General features: G+C 46.2%; 1 protein-coding gene across 28 annotated transcripts in view; it reads left to right on the forward strand.

Moving 5' to 3' along the window:
* Positions 1 to 13,776, forward strand: part of KMT2C (lysine methyltransferase 2C) — a 262,590-nt gene that overhangs the window by 202,798 nt on the left and 46,016 nt on the right. For all 28 annotated transcript variants that reach the window (XR_004975251.1, XR_004975250.1, XR_004975247.1 and 25 more), the window contains 6 exons: positions 3,872 to 4,004; positions 4,202 to 4,416; positions 6,536 to 6,609; positions 8,239 to 8,421; positions 8,827 to 10,671; positions 11,514 to 11,806. Coding sequence is in view for 22 of the 28 variants with exons in the window: in XM_036356219.1 (XP_036212112.1) it covers positions 3,872 to 4,004; positions 4,202 to 4,416; positions 6,536 to 6,609; positions 8,239 to 8,421; positions 8,827 to 10,671; positions 11,514 to 11,806 (2,743 nt within the window). In the remaining 6 variants the exon portion in view is untranslated. The remainder of the gene's footprint in view (positions 1 to 3,871; positions 4,005 to 4,201; positions 4,417 to 6,535; positions 6,610 to 8,238; positions 8,422 to 8,826; positions 10,672 to 11,513; positions 11,807 to 13,776) is intronic.

Below are 13,776 nucleotides of genomic sequence, written 5' to 3' on the forward strand. Positions count from 1 at the left end.
GGGAGGGGTCGCAGGCGGATCAGAGTGGTGGGGGCTGATTGGGGGTAGGGCGGGCTGTGGGGAAGGCTGGTGGGCCGATCAGGGTGGTAGGGGCTCATTGGGGGTGAGGGGCTGCAGGAGGTTGACCAGCTGGCCCCACCCCCTATTGGGGTAGGCAGGGGCAATCAGGGGTGGAGCCAGCCAGGGGGAGGGGCTGCGGGCCGACAGGGTGGGGTGGGCCAAGTGGGGGTGGGGCCAGTGGGGGGGAAGGCCAACGGGGCGGGGGATGTTGGCTGGCCCCCTCGCCCTCGATCGGGGTGGGAGAGGCTGATAAGGGGCTGGGCCAGCTGGGGGGAAGGGCCACAGGAGGTTAGCTGGTTGGCTCCACCCCCAATCTGGCCAATTCGCTGACAGCAGTGGGCGGTCATTCCAGTCGTTATGTCGTTTCGGTCACTAGCTTTTTATATATACAGACTAGAGGCCCGGTGCACAAAAATTTGTGCACTGGCGGGGGGGTCCTGTGCCCTCTCGCAGCCTGGGACCCTTTGGGAGATAACGACCTGCTGGCTTAGGCCTGCTCCTGGGTGGCAGAGGGCAGGCCCAATCCCTAGGTGCAGCCCCTGGTTGGGCTCAGAGCAGGGCCGATTGGGGAGTTGGGGCGCCGCCCCCTGTCATGCACAGAGCAGGGCGGATCGGGAGGTTGCGATGCCACCCTCAGTCACGCTCAGGGTAGGGCCGATTGGGGGGTTGGGGCACCGCCCCCTGTCACACTCAAGGCAGGGTCGATGGGGAGGTTGCGGTGCCACCCCCGTCACACACAGAGCAGGGCCGATCAGGGGGTTCGGGCTCTGCCCCCTGTCACGCACAGAGCAGGGCCCATCAGGGGGGTTGGGGCTCCGTACCCTGTCACGCACAGAGCAGGACCAATCAGGGGGTTGGGGCACTGCCCCCTGTCACACACAGAGCAGGGCCCATCAGGGAGGGGGTTGGGGAGCTCCCCCCTGTCACGCACAGAGTAGGGCCGTTGGGGCACTGCCCCCTGTCACACACAGCAGGGCGGATTAGGGGGTTGGGGCACTGCCATCTATCACCCACAGAGCAGGGCCGATGGGGAGGTTATGGCTGTACCCCATCACACACAGAGCAGGGCCCGAGGGGGGGGCGGGTTGGGGCGCCACCCTCTATCACCCACAGAGCAGGGCCCGTCGAGGGCAGGGGGGTTGGTGCGCCACACCCTGTCACACACAGAGCCGCAGGGCGATCAGGAGGTTGGGGAGCTCCCTCCTATCAGGTACAGAACAGGGCTGATCAGGAAGTTGGGGTGCCTTCCCCTGTCACACACAGAGCAGGGTGGATAGGGAGGTTGTGGCCCCGCCCCCTGTCACACACAGAGCCGCAGGGCGATCAGGGGGTTTGGGCGCTGCCCTCTGTCACGCTGATCCCGGTGCCGGGAGGCCTCTCAGCTCCACTGATCCCGGTGCTGGGAGGCATATTACCCTTTTACTATATAGGATAGAGGCCTGGTGCACGTGTGGAGGCCGGCTGGTTTGCCCTGAAGGGTGTCCTGGATCAGGGTGGGGGTCCCCACTGGGGTGCCTGGCCAGCCTGGATGAGGGGATGATGGCTGTTTGCATCTGGTCACACACCCTTCAGGGTGGGGGTCCCCACTGGGGTGCCTGGCCAGTCTGGGTGAGGGGCTGAGGGCTGTTTTCAGGCTGGCGGGTGACTGAAGCTCCCAACTGCTCCTTTTTTTCTTTTCTTTTTTTTAATTCTGGGCCAGCTTTAGCTCTGAGGCTCCAGCTCTTAGGCCTCCGCTCCTGAAAGGAGGTATCTGGTTTGTTTCGGTTCTCAAAACTCTGTATCAACTCCACCTCTGAGATCCCAGCCGGCTGAAAGCTGGTTTCTGGAGTTTTGTTTAGCGTCTGTATTTGTTACAATGTTTGAAACTGCAGGCTCAGAGGCCTGCAGCGGCCTGCGGGGAACGTTGGAGTCCTCCGTCACTGAAGCAAGCAAGCCTCATGTTAGTTTCAAGCTGCCTGGCTGCCGGCCTCCATCTTGGCTGACAGTTAATTTGCATATCTTGCTGATTAGCCAATGGGAAGGGTAGAGGTCGTATGCCAATTACCATGTTTCTCTCTTATTAGTGTAGATAGCTGCCTTTATCTCGAAAGGTTTCATGTGCTCATGGTTCCCGTTGTCAGTGCTGACAGGTAGCTAGGGGATGGATCACATTCTCATTTCCAATAACAATGCCTTTGTTTATCCTAATTACATAATGGAGCTTACTTTTTGCTGAAGTTGAAAATAGAGTTAGCCCTAGCCGATTTAGCTCAGTGGATAAGGGTCCCAGATTCGATTGCTGTCAAGTGCACATACCTCCGTTGTAGGCTCCTCCTTGGGCCCAGGCTCAGGCTCTGGTCAGGGCACATGCAGGAGGCAACCTGTCGATGTGTCTATCTCATGTCAATGTTTCTCTTCACCTTTCGCTCTCTCTTCCACTCTCCCTAAAAATTGGTGGAACAATATCCTCGGGTGAGGATTTAAAAAAAAAAGAAAGAAAAGAAAAGAAAGTTAGCATTCTACTTTGAATTAAATCTCACTCTTTAAACTAATCTTGGTGTGAACTTAAGTCTCTCAAGAACTTTGTCATTGTGGGGGCCTGATCCAGGGGGCCCTGCTGTGCAATTTAGTAGGATAAGCCCTAACCTAGAAGTCCTTGAGACAAAAATCCTATTACCTGCCAGCGATCAGCCTCAGAATCCTCAGGTAGGAATGGGAGCTCTGTGTGCTTTCGACATAGTTCATGTGAAACCACATCACACAAGACAGTGTGCTGGGCTATTTTTTCTTTTAATGGTATGACCAAGTCATCAGGTTGGGGTTCTCTGTCATTACACCAAGTGTGCCAAGTGTTTACATGGGAACTGTATTCTAGTTGTAGAATTAACTGCGAGGGAGGGTCTCCCAGTGTGTTCTGAGTGCTGTGACAACAGAGGTCATGTAGTTGTTACTTTAGAGTGTGACTCTGAATTGGGAGGTTTTTTGTATTTTTTTTGTTTTTTGTTGTGGTTTTTTTTGCTAGAAAACTGCTCAGATAAGACAGTAGAAGGTCACAAGTAGGGTTGGAGCCGCATGCTAAGGAGAGTTACGGGGGAAACAAGGTTTACCTAATGTCTATATAGGAAAAAGGTGATAAGGTATTGGAAGCGTGTGAATAAGAGAATAAGAGCTAAAATGCTCTTTGAGAGCTGAAACCACAAGTAATGAAAATTAGGCCAAAACCAGAATGAGTATATTTTTAGTAGTAATGATCTAATCGATGATGAGAGATGAAATAAATACTGCTTGTTGTTCTAAACTGTTTTAGAGAGAGTGCCAATTTAAGAATCATAGATGGTTTTTTGTATTAATGGGAATAAGTAAATTAAAAGAATCTCTATTTGTTAATTTTGAATGAAGAAGAGGAAGAGTATCTGATAAAACTTCTAGATTTATTCTTTTTGTAGTGCTGATATGTACTGAGCAGTCACTGTGCATTAGTGCTGAGAATGGCCGTACATTGTGTCAATCACAGAATACCTCCATTTACAGAAAGAGCGATTGATTCTACTTCTAACAAGTAGCAGAATTAAGATTCAAGCCTAGGGCAGTCAAACTCCAAAACATGTACTATTTTCAGTAAACTATAACAAAGTAAACAGAATTTTAGAGACCACATTTCAAAAATTTATGGCCAATCATTCTTTAAGCAATATTTTCCAGGATAATATTGAAAAAATTACCCATTTCCAACTTTATTATTAAATAGCAATATAAGTGTTTATCTAGAAATATTTCTGTTGCTTTTTTATTTATGAATAATATGCAGACTGAATTATTATTTTCTTTTAAGATGTTTTTTCACGGATGCCACTCATGAACGGCCTTATCGGGCCCAGTCCTCATCTCCCACACAACTCTTTGCCTCCTGGAAGTGGACTGGGAACTTTCTCTGCCATAGCACAATCCCCTTACACTGATGCCAGGTATTTAAAAGCCTTCACTTCCTGTGGAAACTTAAGTAATTTTTGTTCTATGAATGTTATTCTGTTATTGTGCATAATATTAATGTTTGTTACATTTATTGTGATCTATCATTTAAGCTATTTTATAATAAGTTTTGATGAAATTGTACTCGAAAGTTAGTTATGTTTATGAAGTAACATTGTATATTATTTACCAGGGATAAGAATCCAGCATTTAATCCAATGGCCAGTGACCCTCACAGCTCTTGGACCTCCTCGGCTCCCCCTGTGGAAGGGGAGGGCGATACGATGTCCAATGCTCAGAGAAGCACACTTAAGTGGGAGAAGGAGGAGGCCCTGGGGGAGATGGCCACCGTTGCGCCAGTTCTCTACACAAACATTAACTTCCCCAACCTGAAGGACGAGTTCCCTGGTAAGTCTTGGGTTTGGGTATATGATTGCTATCTGTGTTACCAACTTCCGCATGTATAAGACAATCTTTGTTTTGTCTGTGTTCTTTTTACCACAGTAGAGCGCCCATGTGTCATTACTGATTTTCATCTAGTATGACTATGCACAACCTGATAGTCCTAGTTCCTAGATATGTGGAAACATCTTGCATTTTCTTAGTCCTAGGCCCTGTGGCCATTTGCATATTTCCCTTAAGCTAATTTTAACGAATGAAATGATCTGGTTTTCCTCTCTTAGAGACTACAAATATATAAAGTTAGCATTGTCTTATATGTGTAACTGTACAAAAAATTTCCTGGAACAGAATATCATCATTTAATCACAAGTGTTAGCCTGGCCGGTGTGGCTCAGTGGTTGAGCATTGACCCATGAACCAGGAGGTTGTGGTTCGATTCCCGGTCACGGCACATGCCCCGGTTTTGGGCTCGATCACCAATGGGAGGCGTGCAGGAAGCAGCTGATCAATGATTCTCTCATCATTGATGTTTCTATCCATCTCTTACTCTCGCTTCCTCTCTCTGAAATCAATAAAAATTTTTTTTTAAAGTGTTAAGTCAGTTAAAAAAAAAGTGTTAAACTTAGGCTGTATCAGACTCCATTCTGAGTCTTGTTTCCATCAAAATGAACTCAGTATTATATTCCCTTTCCCCCAAGTGTCCAGTCTGTTTGAACAAAAATTGCAGATGATACAGTGTCCCCTTTTGGAAATTCTGATCGACTAGAGGATGAATCATTTGGATTAATGAAACCAACTTGTAGAGTATTTGTAAGCAAATGCTGGTATTGTCTTGAGTTCATGTTGCTAGACAAACCAGAATTGGAAAGGTCTCGCACACACTGTCTTGCAGTAGCTTCCTTGTCAGCACATCATTGTGTTAGATACCTGAGTGGCTGCCCACCTGCGAGTGCACTTGCTAATGGATGACCTAGTCTGTTCAGGTGCCCTTTCAGTTCATCCTTCTCATAGTACTTGATTCATTACGTGCAAGAAATAAATGCCACGTTCCCTAACAGTAATCCAGCAGTTTCAGTGCAGGGATGTCTAACTCAATACATGTATTCTTCATGTGCATCTAACCACACTTTATCTGCTGCCTACAGATGACCACATCTAATTATAGCAAGTCATTTTGTGTCAGTGTAAATTGTCCTGAGAGCAGAGCTATAGGTTGTTTAATTTTCTTTAATGTTTTTACTATGTGACTCTAGAACAGGGGTGGGCAAACTTTTTGACTCGAGGGCCACAATGGGTTCTTAAACTGGACCGGAGGGCCGGAACAAAAGCATGGATGGAGTGTTTGTGTGAACTAATATAAATTCAAAGTAAACATCATTATATAAAAGGGTATGGTCTTTTTTTTTTTTTTTTAGTTTTATTCATTTCAAACGGGCTGGATCCGGCCCGTGGGCCGTAGTTTGCCCACGGCTGCTCTAGAACCTCACAAAATAGAAGGTTAAATCTCCTGATCTGTCAGCTGATTTCCATTTTCTTTCAGTGCCTTTTTTGAAATTTTCTCCTTCCCTCCATCTTCCCCTCCCCCCCATTTCTTTTAATATAGATAAATTGTTTCTGCATTAACCATTAACTGTTCATTTTACCTAAACTTCATTTTATATACTGTCCTGACAATGAATTTCATAGAAATAGCTTAAAATCATGACTTTCCATGTCTTCGTTGTGCACAAATGCTCGTGAGATGCTCATTTCTAATACTCACTTCCTTTTGATCAAATGGATAGCCTTCTCTTGAGTACAGATATTTTACAAAACTTGTAGCTTTGGTTCTGATAGCATCTTATAGGATTGAGGGAGTTTCTTATATGTGACTTAAATTTAACTTGGCTGCTTAGCCCTTTTGATTTAAAAACTTCCCAACTCTACATGTGAGATTATTAATAAGGCAACACTTTATTCAGAAAATACATTTTTAGCCTACTATGTGCCATGAACTTGTACTCGAACTTAAATTATGAAAATCTGGCCAAAAAACATTTAGCTGTCAGGAGTTCATAGCTTTTTTATTGTGACACGTCCTTATTGTGGGCTCCATAAATGTACATGCTGTATTCTTTTGTTGCAGACTGGACTACTAGAGTGAAACAGATTGCTAAGCTGTGGAGAAAAGCAAGCTCCCAGGAAAGAGCACCATACGTGGTATTGACAAACTCCTCTGCGTTGTTCTATCTTTGAACATAATCCTGAGCCTTATTGTTATTGTCTTAGGTTTCTAAAATGATTTTCCATTGCGGAAAACATGTTTATACTTGTGCAACACATAAATAGCTTTGTTTTCCATAGGGATTTTCTAACTTTTTAGTCTTGCATGTGACTTATTTATTTATTTATTTATTTATTTTTCTTTTTTTCCTTTTTTTTAAAGTGTGACATTTTTAGAAGCAAGTTAACAGCACCAGGATGTTGAAGATTGAACTCAGTTATTTTAGGAGCGTGTTTAATTCATTTTTAAATTAAACATGCTTTATCTCTTCAAAAGAGTACTAAATTTTGAGGCTGCATTCTTGTATTGTTTCTTCCATAATAAACTCTGTTTTGTCAGGTCCAGTAGAAAATCATCCTGGAACTTGAAAGGGACATATCCAGACACCTTTCAGGAGCTTTTGAAACATGCGCTTTGTCAGAGTCATTAGGGTATTTATAAGAGTCATAGTTCAGAGATGAATTGTTATTTCCCAGGGAGCCAAATTGAGATTGTCAGCTGGATCCTAGTCCTTGCTTTCATTTTAAAGCATATTAAATCCACATTATTGCTTTGAAAAATATAAGCAGTTAATTTCCAACTTAATCTTTAGCACATACATTGTCAGTGATAATAATTAATTGGATGGAGCAGAAATTGTTATTATTGGTTTTAAATATATATTTTTATTGATTCAGAGAGGAGAGAGGGAGAGAGAGAGAGAAATATCAATTATGAGAAAGTGTCATTGATTGGCTACCTCCTGCATGCCCCACACTGGGGAACAAGCCCACGACCTGGGCATGTGCTCTGACTGGGAATCTAACCGTGACCTTCTGGTTCATAGGTTGATGCTCAACAACTGAACCACACCAGCTGGGCAGAAATTATTTTTGATGTGTTGGTAATGCTTTAATCTGGACTACCAGAGGTAGTGATAGCATTGAGATGGGTTTTCTTTTGTGTTAAACTTCAAATTCCAGATTTTAAATTTGGAGATTGATTTTATATTTTCCTTTTCTCTAAATTGAGCAAGATATGAATTCTTCCATTGTTAAGACAACACTAGATTACAATGCCTGGGTTCTCTAGCCTGATTCAGATAAGGGTGGTAACACCCATTCTGGAAGGGAGAATGTGGGGTGGCATCCAGTCCTTTCACCCAGAACGCAGTAAATTCTAAAGGGTTATGTTTCAACTGTTTATGTAGTTAGTTAATTAGGTAGTTTGTTTATTGTTAATCCTCACCCGAGGATATTTTTCCCATTGATATTTAGAGAGAGTTGAAGGGAGGGGGGAGAGACAGAGAGAAACATCAAAAGTGAGAGAGACACATTGACTGGTTGCCTCCCGCAACCACCCCAACCGGGGCTGGGATTGAGCCTGCAGCCGAGGGACATGCCCTTGACCGTTCAAGTCTGTGGGCCCATGGTCATCCCACTAAGAAAACTGGCTAGGGCTGTTTCAACTGTTTAACTAGACCTTTTCTTGCTTTTATATGATAAAGATCAACATAGGTTCATTTTATTTTTATGTCTTAAAATTTGTTAACATTGACAGATGATTTTCTGATCTGTTTTTCAAAGCAAAAAGCTAGAGACAACCGAGCTGCATTGCGCATCAATAAAGTGCAGATGTCAAATGATTCCCTGAAGAGGCAGCAGCAGCCGGACAGCAGCGACCCCAGCTCTCGGCTTGACTCGGATCTCTTTAAAGATCCGTTAAAGCAAAGAGAATCGGAACATGAACAGGAATGGAAATTTAGACAGGTATGTGGATTTTTTCAAAATTGCATTTAAAAACAAAATTGCATTTTTGCTTAAAGAGAGCTACTTATGTCATTATCTCAGAACATAGTTTTCATTAGAACATAAAAGTTTGGTTGAAAGTAGACTTTCCTTTCTCAGTAAAATATATGTAAGCTGCTTTGGGAAGGTGATTGAGCTGCTGATAACGACATGCTGCCTGGGCGTGAGTTAGGTGGACTGGTGACTAATGTCTCCTGTTAGGAGACTGAATATAAGGTGGGTGCCGCCTGGCACTGCAGACATCAAACACATTAACTCTCAACAGAATTAAGAATTAATTTCAAGAGAAAGGCAACAGCCTCTCCCCCCATGACAGCTATGTTCTTCCTTACCCACATGATTGCTTTCTCTGTCCCCATCCAATAGCAAATGCGCCAGAAGAGTAAGCAGCAGGCGAAGATTGAGGCTACCCAGAAGCTGGAGCAGGTGAAAAGCGAGCAGCAGCAGCAGCAGCAGCAGCAGCAGCAGTTTGGCTCACAGCCTCTGCTGGCATTGTCGCGCTCGGACACACCCAGCAGTGGGATACAGAGCCCCCTGGCTGCCCAGCCTGGCCCTGGAAACATGTCTCCTGCACAGTCATTCCATAAAGACCTGTTTACAAAGCAGCTCCCCAGCACCCCAACTTCCTCATCTGCAGACGATGTGTTTGTAAAGCCACAGGCTCCTCCTCCTCCTCCCACTCCCTCCCGGGTTCCCCTCCAGGAGAGCCCTTCACAGCCTCAGACTTCTCAGCCGCCTTCCCCTCAGGTGTTCTCACCTGGATCTTCTAACTCCCGACCACCATCTCCAGTGGATCCTTATGCGAAAATGGTTGGTACCCCAAGACCACCTCCTGGGGGCCACAGCTTTTCCAGAAGGAATTCTGCACTGGTGGAAAGCTGTGTATCTTTATCGTCAGCACCGAGGCCCCCTCAAATGGGTGAGGGCACAGCAAACAGGCCATCTCCCATCCGAGATTTCTGCTCTTCCTCCTCGACAAGTAGTGACCCCTATGCAAAGCCTCCAGACACACCCAGGCCTGTGACAACAGACCAGTTTCCCAAACCCTTGGGCCTGCCCCGGGCTCCTATAGTTCCAGAACAAACTGCAAAAAGTCGTCTAGCAGCTGGAACCAATGATCACTTCATGAAACCATCTCCTAGGACAGATGTGTTTCAAAGACAACGGATCCCTGACACATATGCACGACCCTCGTTGACGCCTGCACCCCTTGATAGTGGTCCTGGACCTTTTAAGGCTCCCATGCAGCTGCCTCCGCCTTCCCAGGACCCTTACGGGCCAGTGCCACATCCACCAAGGCGGCTGTCCGCCGACCCTTATGAAAGGCCTGCCTTGACACCACGAGCTGCAGATAACTTTTCTCATAACCAGTCGAGTGATCCATATAGCCAGCCTCCCCTCACCCCACGTCCTGCAATGAATGAGTCTTTCGCCCACCCCTCAAGGGCTTTTCCCCAGCCTGGAACCATATCAAGGCCAACATCTCAGGAGCCATATTTCCAGCCCTCAGGACCATCTCCCTCCAATCCAGACCCTTATTCTCAGCCTCCTGGAACTCCTCGGCCCTCGACGATTGATCCATATAGTCAGCAGCCACCAACCCCAAGGCCACCTACACAAGCAGACTTGTTTGTTACATCTGCAACTACTCAGAGGCACTCTGACCCATACGCTCATGCTCCTGGAACACCAAGACCTGGCGTCTCTGTTTTTTACTCTCAGCCACCAGCAGCACCAAGGCCAAGGGTTTCAGAGGGTTTTGCTCGGTCCTCAGTGACAAGACCTGTCCTCATGTCAAGTCAGGATGTGTTCCTGCAGGCAGCACAGAATCGAGGCACAGCCTTACCTGGCCCTGTGGTGAGGACACCCGAAGCCTGTTCCCAAACACCGGGGCCGCCCGGACCTGGCCTTGCAGACACATTCAGCCGTGTCTCCCCATCTGCGGCTCGGGATCCCTACGACCAGCCCCCAATGACTCCAAGGCCTCAGGCTGATGCTTTTGGAGCAAGTCAAATGGCTCCTGATGCTGCTGGTCAGCCCCGGCCTGGGTCTGAGGGGAACCTCAGTGCTCCTTCAGACACCCCCATGAGTTCTCCAGGCCAGCAGTTCTCCAGTGTCTCCCAACTTCCTGGTCCGGTACCAGCCTCGGGAGTCACTGACACACAGCACACCATCAATATGTCCCAAGCAGATACAGAGAAATTGAGACAGGTAAACACATTGTATGTTCTTTGATGTTTTAAGTACATTATTTGAGAAAGCTATTCATTTCATCAAACTTTAACAGATGTTAAAGTTTATCTTCTATAGAATTCATTGTATTGCAAACAAGAAAAATGGAAGTGGTGAAATTAACACCAGTTGATTTGGATTTACTATATTTTCAATATTTATGAATTTTTAGGGGAATTGTTATATATGAAATCTTTTAAGTTTTGTGATAGTTGTCAGGCAAGGAAAAGGCCCCAAGTAATCTGTTTTATAACTATTGAATAGTTAAGTATAACTAGTGTTTCATCAAACTTTAAAACATTAAGACATTTAAATGATTGATTGATTGATTGATTTCAGAGAGAGAGAGAGAAACATGGATTTGTTGGTCCACTTGTTTATGCATTCATTGGTTTATTTCTTGTGTATGCCCTGACCAGAGATTGAATCCACAACCTTGGCATACTGGAATGATGCTCCAGTCAACTGAGCTACCCACCTAGGGCAAAACATTAAGACATTTTAAACACTGTCTGGCCCGTGTGGCTCAGTGGTTGAGCGTCGGACCTATGAACCAGGAGGTCACGGTTTGATTCCTGGTCAGGGCACATGCCCAGGTTGCGGGCTCAATCCCCAGTGTGGGGCATGCAGGAGGCAGCTGATCAATGATTCTCATCATTGATGTTTCTCTCTCTCCCTTTCCCTTCCTCTCTGAAATAAATTAAAAAAAATATATTTAAAAAAATATTTTAAACATTACCATAGTCGTATATTGGAAGCATTAGTTACCAGAAAGCCCTTAGCAACCAGAAATCCCAGTGATTTTTGTTTCTTTCCTTCAGCGGCAGAAGTTACGTGAAATAATTCTGCAGCAGCAACAGCAGAAGAAGATGGCAGGTCGACAGGAGAAAGGTTCCCAGGATGCAGCCTCTGTGCCTCGTCCCAGTCCCCTGCAGCACTGGCAGCCTGAGAGCGTCAGCCAGGCTTTCTCCAGGCCTCCACCCCCCTATCCTGGGAGCATCAGGCCGCCTGCTGTCCCTCCGCTGGGACCTAGATATGCTGTCTTCCCAAAGGACCCGCGTGGACCCTATCCTCCTGAAGTTACTGGTATGGGAATGAGACCTCATGGATTTAGGTAATGCATTTAATTTCCTGCCAGATTTAAATCGCTGTTAGAAGTTACTCGTAATTAAGAAGTTGTTACTGCTTTTTACTGGTTATATCCCTTTGAGATATGACTAATGCTATTTCCACTAATGAGAAGTCATGGATTTAAAAAAACAACAAACCGAGTTTTTCTTTAGATTGGAAAATATTTAAAGACTAGAGGCCCAGTGCAAGAAATTCGTGCACGGAGGGAGGGGGTGTGGAGGGAGTCTCTCAGCCTGGCCTGCCCCCTCTCACAGTCCAGAGCCCTCAGGGGATGTCCTCCTCTGTGGGAGGCGACCGGCCTGGAGGCGACCCACCTGATCGGGGAAGGCACTGCCCCTATCACCCCGCTGCTGCTGCCACTGTTGGCCGCCACAGCTGTCGGCCCTCAGCCCTTGCTTCTTAGTGCTGGCCCTGCCCCCTGCCCACTGGTGGGTGGGGGGTGATCTGGGGCAGGGCAGGCTGGGGGAGGGGCTGTGGGAGGTTGAGGCACAGCAGGTTGCACCCAGTCCAGCCTTTACAGATGCGTGGTGCCTGGACCGGGCCCTCGAGGCTGCCTCTTGCAGAGGGGCAGCACTGGGACCGGACCGCGCTGCGCCCTGTCTGCGGCACCTTTGCAGAAGGGAGCGGGGCGCTGCCTTCTTGCTGCCTCTGCAAAAGGGGCCGCAGTGCTGGACCAGCTGTGCCGGACCGCCCGCCTCTCCCGCATGGCGCCGGCCCTGCTTTGTCCGGATGGATGTCTGGGTGACATCTGCCCTAATTAGCATATTACCCTTTTATTAGTATAGATTGATAATAGGAAAAATGGGTAATCTTGTAAAGTTTCATGGATGTATCAGTTGGCTCAACCATGGACAGTTTGGCAATAAAATACCATTTACTTACAGGAAGTTTCACTTAGAAAATTTTTTTTAATTTTTTAAAAAAATATGTATTTTATTGATTTTTTACAGAGAGGAAGGGAGAGGGATAGAGAATTAGAAACATCCATGAGAGAGAAACATCCATCAGCTGCCTCCTTTACACCCCCTACTGGGGATGTGCCTGCAACCAAGGTACATCCCTTTGACTGGAATTGAACCTGGGACTCTTCAGTCCACAGGCCGACGCTCTAGCCACTGAGCCAAACTGATCAGGGCTTCACTTAGAAATTTACAGACACAATGGTGCAGGTGTCCAAGGAAATCTATACAAGGTCATTCTTTTAGCCATTGGTTATAAATAGAAAAAAGGTAGAAAGTATCTATCCACCTGTAATAGTAGTAAATAATAGCAATAGCTAACTGTATTACTTCGGGTGAAGCACTATTCTGTGCACTTCAGGTTTTTTTTTTTTTTAAGGTATTACAAATGTGTCCTCATTCCCCCAATTAACCCCCAACCTCCCCCCCCCGCCCCGCACACTCATGCTCCCATCCCCCTGTTGTCCATGTCCATTGGTTTGGCTTATATACATGTATACAAGTCCTTCGGTTGATCTCTTCCCCTTACCCCCGCCCTCCCCTACTTTCCTTCTGGGGATTGATAGCCTGATCGCTGTTTCTCAGTCTTTGGGTCTGTCCCTTTTCATCATTCTATGTTGTTCTCAATAATCCACAAATGAGTGAGATCATGTGGTATTTATCTTTCTCTGACTGGCTTATTTCACTTAGCATAATGCTCTCCAGTTCCATCCATGCTGTTGCAAAAGGCAAGAGTTCCTTTTTTTTTTACCGCAGCATAGTATTCCATTGTGTATATGTACCACAGTTTTCTAATCCACTCATCTGCTGATGGGCACTTAGGCTGTTTCCAAATCTTAGCTATGGTGAATTGTGCTGCTATGAACATAGGGGTGCATATATCCTTTCTGATTGGCGTTTCTGGTTTCTTGGGATATATTCCTAGTAGTGGGATCACTGGGTCAAATGGGAGTTCCATTTTTAGTTTTTTGAGGTAGCTCCATACTGTTCTCCA

The sequence above is a fragment of the Myotis myotis genome, unplaced genomic scaffold, assembly GCF_014108235.1.
Source record: "Myotis myotis isolate mMyoMyo1 unplaced genomic scaffold, mMyoMyo1.p scaffold_m19_p_25, whole genome shotgun sequence".
In the NCBI taxonomy this organism is placed as follows: Eukaryota; Metazoa; Chordata; class Mammalia; order Chiroptera; family Vespertilionidae; genus Myotis; species Myotis myotis.